General features: G+C 41.2%; 1 protein-coding gene across 2 annotated transcripts in view; it reads left to right on the top strand.

Moving 5' to 3' along the window:
• The window catches only part of grin2da (glutamate receptor, ionotropic, N-methyl D-aspartate 2D, a), a 275479-nt gene extending 258006 nt beyond the window's left edge, over positions 1-17473 (top strand). For both annotated transcript variants that reach the window (XM_044171737.1, XM_044171738.1), the window contains 3 exons: positions 1156-1217; positions 2660-2830; positions 9169-17473. In XM_044171737.1, the coding sequence (XP_044027672.1) occupies positions 1156-1217; positions 2660-2830; positions 9169-12348 (3413 nt within the window). In that variant the 3' untranslated portion in view covers positions 12349-17473. The remainder of the gene's footprint in view (positions 1-1155; positions 1218-2659; positions 2831-9168) is intronic.
• Positions 17474-19809: the final 2336 nt, after the last annotated feature.

Genomic DNA, 19809 nt, shown 5'->3' with positions numbered 1-19809 from the left:
TACAGTCACAGAGTGTGTGCATGACAGTGTGTGTGTGCTAGTTTTAAAAATCCTCTGTGACTGGGTCGGTGCACATCTGTCTACATAAGTCTCTCTGTACATTTGATCCTGCTTTTCCTTCCCACTGCCTCATTGTTTGTGATTAATGCATTAATGGCCAGCGCTGAGAGTCCCATTACGCAGGAGATCAGAGTGTGTATCACATGCGTGTGCGTGATTCTGACAGTTTTAGCAGGAAGTGTAATGTTTGTGTGCATTCCCCCCTTTCATCTCCTGTGTTGCTCTGCACTCAGTGTGCCCGCCTCAGATGCAGGGCCATTTCACAACCTGCTTCAAAGGGATTCTCTCACTTCCACTCACTGCCTGTAATTCCCAGTTTCTCTTTTCAATCTCATGACTTTCTCTGCAAATGGCCTCTAATTCTTTCTCATGCTACCTTTTCCTTTATCATTTTTTTAGCCTCTCCCTGATGTTCTAAGTTTTCATTTTCCATTCATACTTTATATTTCTGTGCTTGTAATTTGTAGCATCCGTAAGACAAATACAACTTTCTGTGGACTTTGATTGCTTGTAATTTGTAGTGACTGATACCCTTTACTTTAATTTTACTATGTATTTACTATGTTTTACCATGGGAACAAAATGTCCCTTCTATATGATCTTTTCTTAAATTGATCCCTACCAGTCTCATTTTCTCCTCTTTTTAACATCATACAAACAAGGTTTCACTCTCTCCTCTCATTTCGCTCCTCTGTGCTGCATTTCATCATATGTCCCTCTCTTTTTTCAGTGTAACACAATAGACTCCATTCCTCCTCTTTCTCCTCTTCAGCTTTCCTTCTCTTGCTTCTCCCTCGGGGGATCAAACACCTTGCTCTCATAACAAAGGGGCGGTAATCCCCTTTTAATTTTTTTTTCTTATTTTCTCCTCTAGTGCTGTACTGTTTTAACTCATTCTCCCCCATTGTCTTTTCCTTCCCTAATTCCTCATCATTATTATCTTTTGCTCACTCTTCGCCCTGTCATCTAGCTCTTTCTTTCCTATGAACCTTAAACCTGCTCTTCTCTTCCCTATTTCTCATCTTATTTCATTTTCTTTCAGCTTCTCCTCTTTTTGACCTCCTTGTTGTTCTCCCTCCATCTTTTCTCTTGCAGATGAGATTGATATGTTGGAGCGTCTCTGGCTGTCGGGTATCTGCCACAATGATAAGATCGAGGTATGACGTCTTATACCTTTTCTCCGCTTTTCTCCATCAACCTGGCACACAGTCAGACTCTGCACTGTTTTCAGAATGAACTAAATGTGGTCTAACCTTAATCCTGGTCAGCTAATCTGTAAGGCATAAGTTGGAAAGTTGTCCAACCAACATGGTGTCACATGTGCTATCCATAGTGCTGATCCTACTGTAACCCCAGACCAGAAACAGGCACTGTCTTAAGAATGTTCAGGCGTTTTTGCTGGTATTCCTGCTGGCAGATAACCAGGTATCACTGAAACCAGACTAACTCAACTTATCATCATCACCATCATCATCAGAGCTCAGACCACATCAGTAAATTGAGATAAACTTATCTTCAAGTTTAAAACTATAGTACTTTAGTGTATGATGACAATTTTTCAGTTCATAGTTACCTGATGATACTGATATTGACAATGTAGAAAAGGATGATTTTTCCCATCTTAAAGCTACTTGATGGAAAACTAAGTGGAAAAACTGTATATTAAGTGGTTAAAGTCGTCACAAAATCCAGAGTTGCTGTTTCTCTGCAGCTTGTAAGCAATAGTTGTACATGTAATCAAAAATAGTCACCATGCCAGGTTTGAGATTTGTTTTTGTTCTACATGATTACATATCCACACTCCTGCTTGCCGTCAGTTAATTTTGTTTTCCTCAGATTTCCAATCACAAGTAACTGCTGCCTATCAAATGTCACCCTGCATTTTGTGGTTTCTTAATGTAGGTGTGTAACAAAACTGCACTACAGGTCTCATAGAGGGAGGCTAAGACTCCCAATTTCAGGGATGTATGTGCGGTTATTTGGTGTTTTACATGTTTAAATTTTATTGTTGTCACTTATTGTTGTGACAAACAAACTAAACTTAAGGCGTAAACACCTCAGAATAAATGTGCACACATATTGTGTGCAAATGCCCCCACACAAACCAAAACCTTTGATATTAAGCAATAATAATTATTGATTTAAGTGTGAATGCAGCCTGGCTGTAGATGAGATGAGTTATGAATGTTGAAACTGAATCAATTAAATTGTCTGAAAAGCTTTTTTGATGTGAACCAGATATTTTGTGGTGGCTGACATGTTTTGGCCTTTGCATCAGTGTTCTGAGCGCAGGGACTCTAAAATATCACAGATGGGTGCGCTGACATCCAGTGACAGCAAAGGATTCTCTATTGTACTGCTGGTTGTAATTAACTTTTTATCTACTGTCTGGGAGACAAACTGGCCCTTGTTAGAAATAAATACACTCTCCTGTCTTATCTCTGCCCCTCCCTTCTCATATGCTTTCCTTTTACCTCTTCTGGCTTTTACTTTCCTGCTTCCTTTTCCTCATTTCTTCTCTTTGCTCTAACCTCCTATAACCTTTCCCATTACTCTCCTTCCCTGCTGTCTTCCCCCATCCATCCCTTCTCCCCCCCAGGTAATGAGCAGTAAACTGGACATAGACAACATGGCAGGGGTCTTCTACATGCTGCTGGTGGCCATGGGCCTCAGCCTCCTGGTATTTGCCTGGGAGCATCTGGTGTACTGGAAACTACGGCACTGTGTAAAGCGATCTGGCGGGATGGACTTCCTCCTGGCTCTCAGCAGGGTGAGAAAAGGCAGCAAAGAACCACATACAACTTAACAAGCATCCTGGTTTATTGGCTCACAATTTGATAGACAAGAAAAATAGACAAGACAAATAAAAATTAGACATTTAAATGAGGTTCTCGCTTTTGATCTCAATCCAAACTAACAGTACTATTCTCTGTTTTGTCCTTATTAATCTATAGAAAATGTGTCCATCCATGACATGCAATCAACAAGGCTGTCAACTGGATGTGAAGTATAGAATTGTGTGTCATCTGCATAACGACAGAAACTGATACCAAATGTGAGAACCTAATGGCAGCATAGGCAGTTAGAAAAGAATGGGGCCAAGGAATAAGCCATGGGGCACACCACAGTAAACATTGTCTCGGCCTGTTAGGTAAGATTTGACCCAGAACTGTGCCCAAGAAAGAGCCCAAATAATGTTTTTAACCTCTTATTAAGGAAACTGTTTTGAACTGTATTGAACATAGCAATGAGGTCCGGGTGAGTCGTTAGGGTGGATCATTGATGGCGAGTGTTCAAATTAGAACATACATCACTTGGAGAAATTGATGCTTTAGTATGACTACTGCCTAGAATGCTTATCACACCACCTTCTAAAGTGGTGTGCAGTTTATGTTGGGTGCATTTATTCTCAAGACAGATGAAATAATGCCTGAGACACCTTTTATCATAAGGTACAAATATAATCTTTCTCTACCAAATTTACAAACAATTCAAAAGTTCTGCCAGGTGGTGAGAGAACTAAAGGAAGTAAACTCTGAAGCGTGAGAGTTTTTAAATTTTAATTTCAACCAAACACTACAGTGGCTGATCTCACTGATTTGCACACCCTTAATCTGAGAGGGTAGAACTAATCAGTGAAATAACCTGCAGATTCATAATACAGTGCTTGAGGAGCATTGGTAAATGATTCACGCAGGATGTTATGATAAATTGAAAGGTGTAAAAACTTTTAGGATCTCCTGTTCCCTATATGGAATGGAAGGTGTCTTACTGATTGCAGCCATGAGGTCCTCTTTATTCAGGAAATAGATGAAGGAAGGTAAATGTACAGTTTTCAGATACAATCAAAATATGGATTGCACAAAAGTAGGTGCCACTCAATATTGGTACTTGTTTCTGGCACTCAGCAGGGGACAAGGAGGTAGAGCCAAAAAGAGGAACATCAATGGTATTTATCCTTGTCATCATGCCAAGGAGAGCCCAAAGGTCCCAGGGCAGAGTGATCACTTAGATGTCGCACAGCTATTTTCTTTTAGAGCCAATACAGTTTCTGTAAATTCAGCCCAGGGTCCTGGAAATATTTAGTACAGGTCTTGAGAAAGACTTACAGAAGTTGAGGTTAAAAGGAGGGAGGGTTTGGAGGAAAGAAGAGGAAGGTAAGAGGAGACACTGTTGAAGTGTAAAACAGGCTTCATAGAGCACTGGGGAGATATTCTTGTTTGGCAGCAGACGTTGTGATGAAATGCTTGGTGTGTAAGTACTGCTGGTTGTAAGGGTGACACCGCCATGTTGGAATGACAAAAGATTGTGATTTATCACCTGCTCCTGCCTGACAAAGCAGAGAAAATGGCTAATTTATGTGCTGTGTTCAAATTGCACTATAAAAAGGAAATAACATTACAGCTCTCATTTCTGATGCTTCCATGCTGTGGAGACTACTCTAGTCTAATTAAATCAAAACTCTCATTTCACATGCAAAAACAGAATTATTGCTTTTGCACATAAAAAAAATCAGCAATTCAAACTATGCACTATACAGAGAGAGAGAGTGAGAGAGAGAGAGAGAGAGAGAGAGAGAGAGAGAGAGAGCTAAGAATCTTAAAGCACATTCAAGTGTTTCTAATTCTTTTGATAGTTAATTATACAAACATGAATTTCAGTACAAGTTAATACAATTATAAAATAAAAGACAAGAAAGTGTGCGCAAACTCAGGTGGCACAGTTTAGAAATTAATACAGCAAGGGCAATAAGATAAAGAGGAGAAATGGACAGGAGAGTTTAAGTGATGATGATAAGATATACATTATGCTGACAGTGTACATCTAGTATAAAATGGGAAAAATATTGAATTTCAAATTAACAGCATGCTTGCTAGTCAATAAATTGAGCACAAAAAGACACATTATATAATAATAGCTGTAGTGATGTATGGATGTGTAAGGTTGATGAGTGGTGGTCACTGTGAGGGTTATTAAAATCTTCCACAGGCATGAACGTTTGGCCTGAGCCCAACACAGACCAGTTCATTCAAGCCTGGCCAGAGTTAAACAGCTAACAACATTTTTCAGCACAAACCAAGCCCAAGCCTATATTTTAACATTTAAAACACACACTCTCTTTGCCTCTCTCTGTTGCTCTTTCTTTCTGACGCTCTCTTGATTCAAAGCTAAACACTGATGCTGGTACATTGTTCATAATGAACTGGTCAATAACTTTAAGGAAAAAGTCTGTGAAGCATTACAATACAAGTGAACCAATAGTAAATACTATGACAAACAGTGGTAACCCTTAATACAAGTCTCACCAAGCACTAGCCAACTATCAAACCCACAAAGACAAAATCTTTTACCTCAATGAAAAAGGACAGTTCATTATATTTATAATGATAAACCAGCAAGCAATTGCTGAATGAATTTCTAAAAGAAGCCTGACTCACTACTTTGCCTTGATGTGAGATGAAGACAATGACAAAATTTAGTTCACAAACATATCGCCAAGTGGCTAAATTCTCAAAGACCAAAAACTATAGAGCCTAGCTAACAATTGAAAAAAGTGTTCCTTTACTTATCATTCAATCAATTTAGTTTCTATTCTCCATGGATGGATGGATGGATGGATGGATGGATAGATGGATAAAATCAAAGGGGTCCGTATCGAGATTGTTTGTTTATGTTATGTGTTTATGTTAAATAAATTACTGTCGACTGATACATTGTTATTTGATTTTTTACCCCCCAAATATCTATATCAGTATCAGCCTCAAAAATTGGTCAGGCTATAACATTTAATGTTTAATAGTAACTTCAAATTAGTCTAGAAGCCTACCCGAACCAGTATGCATGTGAAAATGTGCTCAAACCCCTGCCTGAATTTGTGAAGTTCTTCAGATTCAGGTTGAAGTCCTCTAGGTCTTGTGTATGTACTGATATAAGGCTGAAGTGCCATTTACTGAACACACGCTACTGTTTTATGATCATTTATATTGACCATGTGGGTGAAAATCCATTGTGTCCCCTGCATTCTCTGATATCTCGACATTCCCTGACGGTCTCCCTGCAGACCCTTTTGGAGTGCAATTTCAGCTCTCTTCATACATTCCGAGCGTACCAGCATATTTTCTCGCATCAGCAAACTCTACTCTTATCTGTAGCATTCCTCATTCTAAGAATAAAAACATCAATTCCATGCAAAGGGCACTTCCAAGGCCAGTTAGGTTCTATCTCCCAATCTATATGCTGTGCTTGCTTTAAAGCCTCAGCAGCTGGCCTCTGTGACTTTCTTTAACCCAATCAGCGACTCACCCAAGTTTCAATTTCACAGTGTGCTGCGCCCCATGCTCTGGGGACTGTGATAGCACTTCTGCCGCTGGGACTGCTGATTCATGTGTCCGGAAGGGCCATTATTAGTCTCTCCATCAGATCTGTGTCCCGGTGGGGAACAGAAATTTACAGGAGGCCCCATACATTTAGTCATTAAGATGTGACAGATGTCGATGGATAATATGAATCATCTTCATGTGTGAAGACTAATAGAGTCTTTGTGATTTACATGGCTCTCCTCAGTACTGCTAATTGAGTCCCATCTATCTACAGCGAGGCGTAAATATACAAAGGTAGGGGAGAAAGAGCATCCTGGCACAGTAGAGATTAGGTTGCTCATCTGACAGATTTTATAACTGAGGGATTCTGCTTGGGGTTTTAAATTTAAAAAGATGTCACAAGGAGTTTGTAATTTACTTGTATTTCTGACTCCTTCATTTCATGTTTTATTCATATCAAACATTGTTGAATGTTATTGCTGAGATGTAAAAAGCCAGACTGGTTCTCACCATGCACATTTGGAGCAGTTCATTAATACCAAGTGAGAACAATCTTATTTAAACTCAAGTGGCAACAGATAACAGCACCAAGACACGTGAAAATTAGTCTCTGTCCTAATAAGTCCTTGTCAGAAGCAACTACAGGAAACAAAATGTACAATTTCCTGTGAATGAGAATATTAATCTTGACATCAAATAACAGTAGCACCTTCTACATCATAAGGTTTGTGCTGACACCCATATTCAACTTTTTCCTTCACTGCAAAAATCTCCCTTTCAAGGCATTTTTGGCTTGTCTTAATTTCTTACATAAAAGTAAAAAGAACTAGCTGTAAGTAAACTGTAAGAATAGCAAATAAACGTGTTTCAAGTACTGTATTTTTAAGATCAGGTTTTATTTTTTTAAACATACAGACATACAGACACTCATTTTGAGAAGATTCTTCAAACAAGTGGATTTCTATTGGAAATGCATTGAAATATTCTTACTGCACTGGCAGATCAGTTGTCACTTGGTTTAGGAAAATAAGACCTTTATGATTGTGTTTCTCTACTCAAACACTAGTGAAAAATGATACAGCCCAGCCTATACTTTTAGGAACTGGAATCAGGTCTGTTTTTTGTTGTGACGAAAATATCTAACCTTGTGTGATGGGAGAAAATTCTACTTTAGTTAAGATCAAATAAAACAAACATTTTAATTTTAATTTGTGGACTGGGAAAAGACAGACCGAAGAGACATTGAAGCTTGTTGAGTTTCGGTAAAGCAAGCAAGATAGCAGCTGAGAGGAAATGTGATTCTCTCAAAATGCAGCATCTGTCACCAGTTGTTTTATTTGCACAATGACAAAATTGGTTCTGTTGCTTTTGCTCTCCCCCATTGTTTTGACTTCTCTCCAGACGCTGTATACCCCTTGTGCATACCTCCCTCTACAATTATTTCTCACAGTGCTTTTGGAGAAAACCCAGCCCTGTTCCAGCTGAGTGATGCTTTGTTTGCTGGAAGCTTTGTTTGGTTTGATAGTGTGAAAAATTGACACTCCAAGATGCTTGGTAAACTCAGTCCAAAGTTTCTCCAAAACTCTCATCAATATTTAATGGTCAGTACTCCCTGTTGTCTGCCTTTATAGAAGATGTGGTGACAGAGAGAACCTGAGGTAGAGGGAAACCACCTAGAGCGATTTCCCAGCATGCTGAGAGAGAGAGAAAATTGACATTATTTTCTTCTTTTCAAAATGCTTTTGTGAAACGCGTTGAGCCGACGAAGTTACACAGTCAGTGGTTATGCAATGCACTGAATAAAGATAAAGGAAAATAAAAATACATAAGTTGTAGCCCCGACAAATTTAAAGCCTCTCTTGATACGGCAGCCTGTCACGGTTTTAACTGGATCCTCTTTGAGGTATTTATAGTTGCTGTTTAACAGACTTTCTTCAGCACAACATTCATATGTTGTTTTTCATCAAGATATGCTAATAGAATGACTCAAAATATTGCCATTATCCTGTGTTTTTACAGCTACCAACTAAATGACTTTTATTTGCAATGTTATTGTTAGTGTCAGTACAGTAGTACAGTATTATAACCACAAGCTCTTTTCTTAAAATAAACTAAGTAGGTAAACCAGGTCTGTTTAGACAGCATAGCAATTTGTGGTGAAAAGCAAACAAACAATTGGTTCGCCATTGCTTATTGTTACTCTTTTTAATATAAGGGCAGCAAAAAATCTGTGAGATTATCAGTGTATCTTTCAGTGTATCTCTCTGGAAATCCAGATTTTAAAAATACCATTGGCGGCTCAAACATGCTATAATTTACTGTTCATATTTTTTTTTACATACTTAGAGAAACTCTGGTGCATAATAGCTTATTATTTTTCCAAAAGCATTTTCTAACATGTCAATTTTACAAGAAGACCTTTTTTTTAATCTAAACTGTGGTGATCAGTGTATTTTTGCAGGAATCATAACAAAATCTGTGAGAGCGTTTAAATGCATCTGCTAGTTTCAAAAGATCTGGATATTTTTTGAAAAAAACTGGGAAGGCTGGAACAATGAGACTTATGTACTGTATTTCATACACTAGCAGTTTTCTGAAGATAGCTTTTATATGGTTTGTGTAGGTTTCAGATCTAAACTACTCTATAGGTTTCATTTTCAAAATTGGGAATGTTGGGCTCTCTCTTTCTGTGTCTCTCTGTCTCTCACACATACACACACAGTTCCTCCTTATCATACTTGGCAGCCTGCTGGTCTAATTACAATCTTTCTTTTATCTATCCACCCAGGGGATGTACAGTTGCTGCCAGTTTGAGGATGAGACAGCACCAGGAGGCAGCAAAAGCTCGTTGCCCCAGTACCACACCATGACCACCATGCCTACAGCAGCTCAACAACACCTTGTTACAGCCACAATAAATAACACGACTGCCATTGCCATGGTACAGCAGCATCAGCAGCAGAAGCACCACCAACAACAACAACAGGGGCAGACCTATACCACCATGCTACCCGGATCGCCACCAACTACAGGACACTCAGCAATGGCTCTGGGACCCTCAAACAGCCCCTTAATGGAAGGACCCATGCCCTGCTCCACCTTCCTGCCACGGCATGACCGCAGACTTGCTGTGGTCGATCGCTGGAACAGGCCAAAGCCAGAGAAAGTCATGAGCGGAGGCAGTGGTGGAGGAGTGGGAGTTGGGGGGATAGCAGGAGGGATCAGTGAACTCCAGGCCCAGCAGCAGTATCAGCAGAACCTTGGACAGCACTGGAACCTGCAAGGAGGAGTTGCAGGGGGAGGAGGTGACACGGGGCTAGATGAATATAAGCGCTACTATGGTCCTATAGATCCAGAGGGGCTAGGAGCTAATTCGGACCAACAGGTAGGTGGGCCCCAGCAGACTCCCAAAGCTAATCCTCGAGGCCCCAAAGCCTCTGGGATGCCACGTCAGCCTCCTAAAGGCCCCCAACAAGGCCCAGGGCACTTAATCTCCAAGCCACCTCCACCAATTCCATCTTCCCCACGAAGGCCTCCTTTCTGGCGACGAGGAAGCCTAGCTCAGGCAAGGAGAAAAGGCTCAGGAGGTCCCCTGTATGAGAATATACTCCCTCTGGGGAGGCGAGGAGGTGGTAGGTATGGAGCAAGTGATGGAGGTGGAAGGAGAGGGCGACGTCCTCCTCCACCTCCTCCTCTGCCTGTCCCCCTTTCCTCCCCAACACACACCCCTACCACTCCCTCCTCCCCATGCCGTTTCTACTCCTCTTGCTCCAGTGCCTCGTCCTCCTCCACTTCCTCTACATCATCTTCATCCTCTTCTTCATCCTCTGTCTCACTCTCTAGGTCAAATTCCCCCTCCTCTTGCTCCAGTGACAGCTCCTACAACTCCTCACTGAGTTTCAGGTATCGAGCAGGTGACCGGGACTTTATGGTGGATGACGATTATGACTCAGATCTGCTTACAGAGGAGTCCAGTCTCCTCCTGGGGTCACGGAGGAAGAGTCGTTCACGCCGCATGTCATCACGCTCACTGCCGTGCAGCCCTCCACCTCCACCAATCCCGCCCCGGAAGCCACGCCCTCAGAGAGATTATGGCAGAGAGAGAACAGGCAGTCAGCTGGCCCAATTACAAGAGTGGTGGGCATCGTGGGGTGACAGAGAGCGAGGGAGGGGAGGAACAACAAGCCGGGGAGATGGAGGAGTGGGTAGAGAGGAGAAGAGGCACCACAAAGAGAGGGAGCATGAGAGAAAGAGGAGGAAGAAGGGCAGAAAGAAGAAGAAGAGGGAGGAGAGGGAAAGAGAAAGGGAGCGAAAGCGGCGCAAAACAAAGAAGAAGAGGAAGAAAGAGGATAAGATAAGGAAGAGAGAGCGGAAGAGGTCCGAACAGGAGGGAGGAGATGCTGAAAAAAGAGAGGAACTCAAATCAGGGACACCAGACTACCCATCATACCCACCCCTAAGACGGGAGTCTTTTCGGAAGAAAAGTGAAAGCTCAATCAGGAGCTATGGATGGAACATCCCAGGTGAAGATGAGAGGAAGGAAAGAGAAGAGAAAGAGAGGGATGATGGGGAAGACAGCAGAGGGAAAGAAAGACACCACAAGCGAAGGAACAGCAAGCACTATCAAAGCTCTAGCAGTAAGCCTTCTTCATCTGTTAAGTTTTGGGGAGGGGGCAACCCATCCTCTGACACCATTCCATCTGCCTTTCTGCCCTTGTTGCCTGTCTCCTCTAAAAGGAGGAAGAGTAAAAGTTCAGACAGGGATGCTGTAGGAATGGAAGGAGAGAGGAGGCCATTGCTGGGACGGAACGGAAGAGGTGAGATGCACACCAAGGAGGGGTTGTCCTTCCACGAGTGGGAGTCCGAAGTAGAGCGTGAGGAAGAAGATTCTGAGCTAGAGAGGAGGAAAGCAGAGCGTGGAAAGAGGCGTAGAGGAGCAAGGACAATGTCCGATGAGGAGCGGGAACGTGATAAGGTAGTCGGGATATATTCTGATGATGATGGTTCTTCAGGAGAGTTTGGTAAGTTTGAGAGGTACTGGGAGGATCATGAAGGCAGGGCAGTAGGAGGGATTGGAGGGGGAGGTTGGTTTTTCAGCACCTACCCCTCCAGGGATAAAATCGGCAGCATCAACAGTAGAGATGACCTGTTCCTGGAGCGAGGAGAGAGGTGGGGGACGGCAGAAAGTGGATGGGGGTCTAGTGGAGGTGGCGGTGGTGGAGGAGGAGGAGATGGAAGAGAGAGAGGGTGGGGATCGGGATCACACTGGCCCCCGCCCCCTCTCACGCCACCACCTCCTCGACGATACTGGTCAGTGGACAAACTCCACATACAGGATGAGAAGAAGAGTAAACGCAAGTCAAAGGACAAGGGAAGGGACCACGCAGCTTGTTCCTCCTGTCATTCCCCCCGACACCATCCGCACTCCCATTCCTCCAAATGGGCCCGCATAACCTCACGAAGCCAGGAAGAGCTGTACCACCACTGTCAGAGTTTTGGAGGTCCCCTGAAGCCCAAACATGACTCATCATCCTCCTCCAAACCTGATCGCTCACAAAATCCATCCAAATCTGGCAGCCAGTCAAACCTTAGTATCCAACAGCGGACACAGAGAACAGATAGGGATCGAGATCGAGGACGGCAACCATCCCCACCTCCGACACTCATACCTAACTTGGCACCCCCACTCCCTGCCCTTCCAGCTCCTCCGTCCTCATCTCACCCTATCCACATTCCTCCCCCTACCTCTTCCTCTTCTGTATCCTCTCCCTCTGTGGTCTCATCTACCCCAGGAGCACCCCAGCCCTCCTCCATGGCTTCGGCAAGTGCTAAACTACAGTACCAGAGATTGCGCTCTGTACCTCAGCCCCAGAGGTTTCCACAGTCTCCTCACTTACCCCTCAAAGCCAAGAGCCTTTGCTCACGAAGGGGCTCAGCCCATTTCTCCAGCGTGGAGAGTGAGGTCTGACAAGGTATCAAAAGTCATAAGAGAGCCCTGCAAGGCTGATGCTAAGCAGGTGATCTGGATCTAAATCTGTCCAGCAGCAAAGATGGCTGCGCAGCCAAGTCAGTACAGTATACGCACTGAGCCCTTTCCTAAAGTTCTGCACAAACAAACAAACAAACCAGAAAGCCAAACAAACCCAGTGGGGTAGGTCAAAGGAAAACAGGAGCAATCTTGTGCTTACTGTTTCCTTTCATTCCTCTCAGTATGTGAAAGACTACAACCACAGCAACCATTTGCATTCTGAACTGGGTTAACCAATACACTAAAAGCAAATCAGACATTAAAAGTGGTACAACCGAAGGAGACTCCTTTGCTATAGACAGTAAAGGGCTTTGGATGTTGAAGCAGAGCAGTAGTTTGTATTCTTAATGCTTACTGAGGGCTCAGGAACTTTGTAGTACTGTATGCCTGCTGCTCTCGGAAGCCTTTAACACAGAACCGTGTTCTTATTTTTTTCCCTTAAACAAATTGCTTACCCCTACTTTCCTTAACAAACTGTTTACACCCCCGCAGAACTGTGATGCCCTCCCGAGGCACGTTTGTTGTGTATGATCAATACCTTCTTGTTTAGAGGGAGAGGAAGGTGATAACCACCTTGTCTTCTCTGTGTTATCCATGCACCCTCTCTTGTTCTCTTCTCTTTTGTTCTCTCCTATCTTTTCCCCCTTTTTCTCTCCTCTCACCTCCTCTACCCCCTTATTTTCTCTTTCTTCTCTCCTCATCTCTCCTGTCATCTCCTTGCCTATCCTCCCCTCTTGGCTCCTCTCCTTGATGTGATTATTATGTGTGTCTGTGCTTTTCTGTGTTTGTATTCTTGACAACAGGGTAAGTCAACTGTGACTGATATTCTACTGGCTTAATGAAAAGCTGAGTGCCAAACTTAAGTAGAGCTCGACATCAATCTGTACAACGTTAGCTGCTGTGTTTCCTTTTATCTTGCAGAGTATTCCATCATCTCCCAAATATATGCGCACATGCAAATACACATTCACACACACACATAAGTACACACAAACACTTTTATGAGCAATACATTATTCACCATCTGTTCATGTTACAATTTTATACTTTTAAACCTTTATTTTACTTCTGTGTTGTAGTTGTTGTTGTTGTTATTAATGGTTATCTATATATCAAAACATGTATTAAGTCTAATACAATGTAAGCACTGTGCCATACTACTCAAGCTGCACATGAAACATTCTCTCAACTACCTAACTACGACACTGAAGGCAGTGTCTATTCTCTCCCTGTATTTGACTGAATGTAAAGTCAGCCACCAACAAGTGTGCTGCAACAACAATTAAGACACTTGGAGATGGAAATTGTAGCATTTCTGATGGTTAGCATGTGTTGCTAATTGAAGACATATGAAGAGAGTTGACTTCAGTTCATTGTTGACGTAGCCTGACGTAAGCAACGGTATGTTACCCTTGCGAGGTAAGTGTAGATGCGTCATTGCTTAAAGATTAGATCTGCAATGGGTTACATTTTCAGAGTTTTACATTTTTCTTTTTTTTTCCTTCAAGTGGTCCAATGGGTGCCAAGACTAAAACTAATCAACCCAGGTTTGCTTTCCATCAAGCAGGAGATATGCTTCCAACATGCTAGGTGGAGCTACACAGTTTTATCAGACAAAGTGAAAGATTGTTGCAGGGAAATAAATACTTATAACCTTATGCCAATTGACCGATCCTCTGCTGTGACCCTTTCCCTCAATCACCAATTGCAGCTAGGGCTGAAACCTGTTTGTTGATTAATTGAATAATCAGGTGACAGAAAATAAATCTGCAACTATTTTGATAATCAATAATAATCATTTGAGTCCATTTTCAAGCAAAAATGTCAAACATTTGCTGCTTTTAAAATGATGATTAGTGATTATTTGCTTCATTTCTTCATCTTATATGACAGTATACTGAATATTTTTGGGCTGTGGTCTGTTGGTCAGACAAAACATTTGAATATGTCACCTTGGGCATTGGTTGATTGCGATTAGCATGTTTATTTGAGTTTTTTTTTTTAAATATTTTATAGACAAAACTGTTAATAGATTAATTGAGAAACAACAAAGCTTTTATTCCATCTCCAAAGACTAAATCAATTTATCAGTAGATGTTGCCATATTGTTGACTGAAATTGTCCGACATATCAACAGTAACCAAGGGGAGGGTGGTGCTTAGGATTGGTCAATTGCTCCTGCCATATGTTTTGTGCAAAGTATGAGTATAAAGGTATGTAGTTTAATCAACATGACAACCAAGACAGTATGATCGGATGGGAAGGATTTAGATTGGTGCGAAATTAGATCTAGTGCGAGTGCCGTTTTGATGTCAAAGAGACTGTGCCTATGTTGGATGCTAGCTACCAGAATAGACAGTTTTGAAGAAGTGCTGGATCTGAGTGAGGGTGTATGAAAGACACAGTAGCACCTCCTGTGCAATCTTGTTTTTTAAAAAGTATTTCTCACCTTGTAAATATGTAACCAAGAGCTATAGCTTTTTAATCCATGACCAAGCTGACACCAGCAGTTACACTCCGATGTCAAGCACTTAGCTAGAGTTGCTAGTTATATCCATCAACATTAGAATTTTGCATCAGGACACTGGACATCAGTGGAGTTCTTGTGAAGAGGCAAGAGCCGTTGGCACAACGCCGTTTGTGTTTTTTAGTCGGTCATAATGCCTGAGCCATCTTTCCCATAACAGTCTGATCAGCTCTTGTTGTTTGCCTAGAACTGCATCTGAGCCATAATTTACTTCAGCTGAAGAGAACAAAAACAAAGCTTAAGTTTTTAACATAAACTTGTTGTGTAGAGCTGGTTTGCCTTTCTTTAGGAAAAATAATATCTATATATATATATATAGATATATATCTATATATATATATAGATCATATTTATATAGATCATATTTATATCATATATATAAATCATATATCATATATACTTGTGGCGATGGGTAGTGTTAGAGAAAATTGTTGTTTAGCATCTTGACATTTGGGGATATTGTTTCTCATTCCAAGTCCATTCAATAATAATAATATGAATATTATGTGTTAAAAACACATATTCCCTCATATTCACTAACAACATGGAAATTCTTGTGTTCAAATTAAAGACTTACTTTCTTCAAAAAAGATTGACTGTATTAAGCCAAGTTAGAGGCAGTTGAGTGCTTTGGTTATTACAATCAGCAATCAACAGTTTATACAAATTGCAGTGAAACCAGGAAAAGCGTTGAGTAAGTGTGACATGTTTCTGTGCATTCACACCGCAAGTAACTCAAGTCTGTTGCCCCAAATACAAACAATCTCTCTGACCTAAGAAAACTTAACTTACTTTTGCCATTAAAAAGTTGGCTGCAGTTAAACAATTTGGGCTCATTTGTGTTGCTGTGTGTCAAACCTGTTGCTGAAACTCTACAGCATCAGTGAGCTAGCATAAACAGATAATTGTACATTAGTGCAGCACAGCAGCTGCTAGCGGTGTGAACACAAAGCTTGGGTGCTTTATCAGAGAAATGAGCCACCGGTCTTTCCTTCTCTCCCCTCGCCTCTTTTTCCTCATGTCTATCCATTGTGTTGGTGCGTGTCTGCAATTGTAAAGCTGGTCTGTTTTTAAAAAAGAATATCTGTGGATATATTTATTTCATCTAAAAAAATAGCATATCTAAATATATATGATAGTATATTTCAAGGCGCTAAGATCTATGTTATATAAGTTTGTCTACTAAATTTTCGGTATTATCTTAATGAATATGTCTTTTTTGTCTGTTTGTCTGTCTCTCCTTGTCTCAAACCTCCTGCCCAGCTCCCTACCCCCCAGCGAAAACAGAGACCAGTATGTAACTGTGTTTTTGCTCACTTAAGACCAACCATCCGCCTCCATTAGCTATCTACTGTAGCTAACGCTAAGATTTCAACAAAGTGACAACGTGGAGGGGTGTGCGAGTGTCTTATGACCGTGTCACTGTAGCAGTGGTGGCATGTGTTTGTCTACCCAGAGGGGCCTTTATTTTTGGTTTGGGCTACAGATTAACGACTAATTAAACCTTTTATGGATACAGCAGCTTTTACCACAACTCTCACTTGTGTAGGGGTCACATTCTCGACCTGTTTCAGGTTCACATCAAGCCCTGGAGTTTATATCGCAGTGTAGAGTAAGGTGACCTCTTTGAAACACAATGTAGCGAGCAGCACAGGCTTTTTTTGCATCTCTTAGTAGCTGTATTACTATACAAAAACATGCACAGCTACCCCTGCCAACCAACCTATACGGTATATATAAGGACTTTGATATACGTACATAGTGTGTTGTATCTGCCAAGCTGCTGTGCTGTAAAACAAAAGCGAAAAAAAATTGTACACAACAAACACACTGTTTCTTAATTTTACAAAACTGGTAAAGCTAATATGACACATGTCAGGGGCAGGGCTAAATCTTAGTGTGGTTTCCACTAAGGCCAAAAATGGCCAAACCAGGGCTTTCTTTTGATAATCACATCGTCAAACAAAAAAAAAGTCAGTATCCCCACTTTTTGACAGCAAGAAGGATTTCCTAAATGGACAACAATTATCCTGCACACGTCATTGAGTAGAACATGGAAACAACACTGCCCGAGAGTAGATCCATCCTCCTGGCCAACTTACACTTTTACGTGCTTATGATACATTAATGTAAGTCAGTATGGTCGAAGGTAAATCAATTTTCAACACTGCATTTAGAAATATATGAAGCATTTACTGGCCCCGAGCCCTGGCAAGCCCAATTTTAGCCTCCAGTGGAAACACATTCACAGTTTCTGCCTGTACACCTCTGAACAAAGGCCTTGTATTAATACTGCTGTATTGACTGACTGTACGAGATGATGGCTAGTTGTGCTACACTTTATTGTCAGCACCTCACACACACACATACATGCACACGAGTCCACTCACACACAGACACACACAGGTAAGGTTGGTAAGATACTGCCACCACTCTGCTTCAGCCACATCTGCCACCAGTGGGGACAATGACAATACAGTGCTGTACTGCAAGCAGGACAGAAATAAAAAGATGATTTTAATAAAGAACTAAAACAAATGCCTGTGTTTCATTTTGCCGGTTGGGTAAGTAGGTAAAGAAATATTAAAAGTTTGTTAGATTGTAACTTTCAGTTTTGAGGAATATGGCTCACTTTCTTAACCCGGGTCATTTAAAAGACACAGACATGTTCAAAGCTGAATTAGGCAACTTTGCAATTTATCCCAATGTCTGTAGAAATGTACTTTGACTCCCTGAGCAAATCCACTGATCACAGTGATTACATTTATTATGGTCCAAATTTTCACTACAATAAATGCTGGTGTGACCAAGCCCTAATAGAGTTGTGAAGTGGGAAGAGGAAGTATTTTTCATTACTCTGAATTCTCATTTCATTTTTTTGTTTTAATGGAGTCCCCTGGTTAATGTAACGGCATTTTAGGTTCATGTTCTGACCACCAGTTTTAATTATTTCAACTTTGTTTCTGTCACTTAAGCATGGCGGATGGCAATAAATACTATAATACCCATGAGCCGAGGCCGCCATTGCAATGGAGAAGAAGCCAGACAGAGCCGTGAATCACAGCTGTAGCGAATTCACAACACTTGTTTTTGCAGTTGTGAACAAATTATGGTACCGTAGTTGCTGAATTCATCGAAAATTAGTAAAATGATTTAAAATGGAGATTGTATTATCAATTTTCTCTACCATGTAATATTTAGGAAAAGAATTTCAAGTTCTGTGGTGTCTTACCAAAATGTACCTTGGGAGTCATAGTTAACTTTTTATGTACACAGGCTTGTGCCTTTGACTTTTTATCAAATAATCAGATATTTGCTAACCCAAATATAGAAAATGTATTTGTGTTAGAACATATCTTTCATCTTCTTTACTGTTGATTCAACCGGTTTAATGCTGATCTGAGCCTTATAAGTGCTCCAACTGTGAGTCACATAACATTGTCTAAGGGAAAAATGAATTAGACTTTTACTGAACCAGGGGTGCCCGAAATAGTTCCCCCAACATCACAATTTTATACATGGGGCCAAAAATAAAAGCTGACAAGAAGTGAATGATTCTGTTACGTCAAAACTTGATGTGCATGAACCACCTGTCACTCACTTTTTGTCACTTTTCACCAATTTTGAATTGTATAGCCACAAACACTAAACAACAGGTCATCATTAAATTACTTTTGACTATGATTATTGTGTCCCAGTGTCAGGAATTACTTGGGCAAAATAGTGAATCGATGGCTTCATTAGTTAAGATTTTGTTCTGTTATAGCCCCAATATGTGTATGAAGCTGATGAGTGTATTTTACAATATAGCCAATAAAACATATTACAAACATAAGTAAACAACAGTGAGAAGTCAAATTCAACTATTATTGTGTCCCCAACCCATGTAGAGCTGATCATCAGGCTGAAAATCAAACGGGAAAAGAGAGGGAAGATAAGGCTGCTAAAGGCAGACAAGAAAATAGAAGATGAAGTAAAGAAGAGAGAGCAAGTGACAGAGAAAGGGGTGGAGAGAAGAAGGGGAAAAGCCAGTGAAAGACAGTCACACTGATAGAAAAAGGACTGAAGAGAGAAAAGAAAGAGAGGTGGGAGGAAGGAAAGAAAGAGAGAGGAGACGGCGCTCAGTTCTCGTGCTGTCTGCAGGGCAAGATAGAGCCGGTTGTCATTTCTGCCAACAATAGGCCACCAATGAGCGCCGCCTGTATTAGGAACACTGCAGATATGGATAAACCTCACGCACACACACACATATACTTTCCTTTCTTTCCCTCTTTCTCACTTGCTCTCCTTCACTCAAACATATTGTGGCCACATAATCAGCCACACACACACACACACTTTCTCCCTCTTACACAGCAGGAATTACCGTCTAATGCTCCCTCTGCCTGCCGTTTTACAGCCCTATAATTAGATGGCAGGTTCAGGAGTTCAAACGTGTTGACTCTAAATGAGCTTTTACCACAAAGCAAAAGGCAACTCATTGTATTTCTGCTGTCGTGTGTGTGCTCTTTGATTAATGTCTCTCCTGGGGTGTATACCTGCGTATATGTGTGTCTACATCAAACCTGCAACACTCACTACATTCTTATCAGAAGGGCAGTAAAATGTCAGGGTTAAAGTTCATCAGGCTGGAGCTTTTCCCCCCAAAGCACTCAGTGTCACGTTTACGAGACGGCTCGAGCCGGTGTTAAACTACTTAATGGACGTTGTTTGACAGTGATTTATGCAGCACATATAGTAAATGACACCATATGATAACACATTCATTGCTGACCTTAGTGGATGTTTGGTGACAAAGAATATACACCCGTGAAAAAAAGATACATATATCAACCTTTTTTTCATTAGTTAAACCAGGTATATCTTTAGATGTT

The sequence above is a fragment of the Siniperca chuatsi genome, linkage group LG17 (genome assembly GCF_020085105.1).
Source record: "Siniperca chuatsi isolate FFG_IHB_CAS linkage group LG17, ASM2008510v1, whole genome shotgun sequence".
Lineage (NCBI taxonomy): Eukaryota > Metazoa > Chordata > Actinopteri > Centrarchiformes > Sinipercidae > Siniperca > Siniperca chuatsi.
This window is presented reverse-complemented; position numbering and strand designations above follow the sequence as displayed.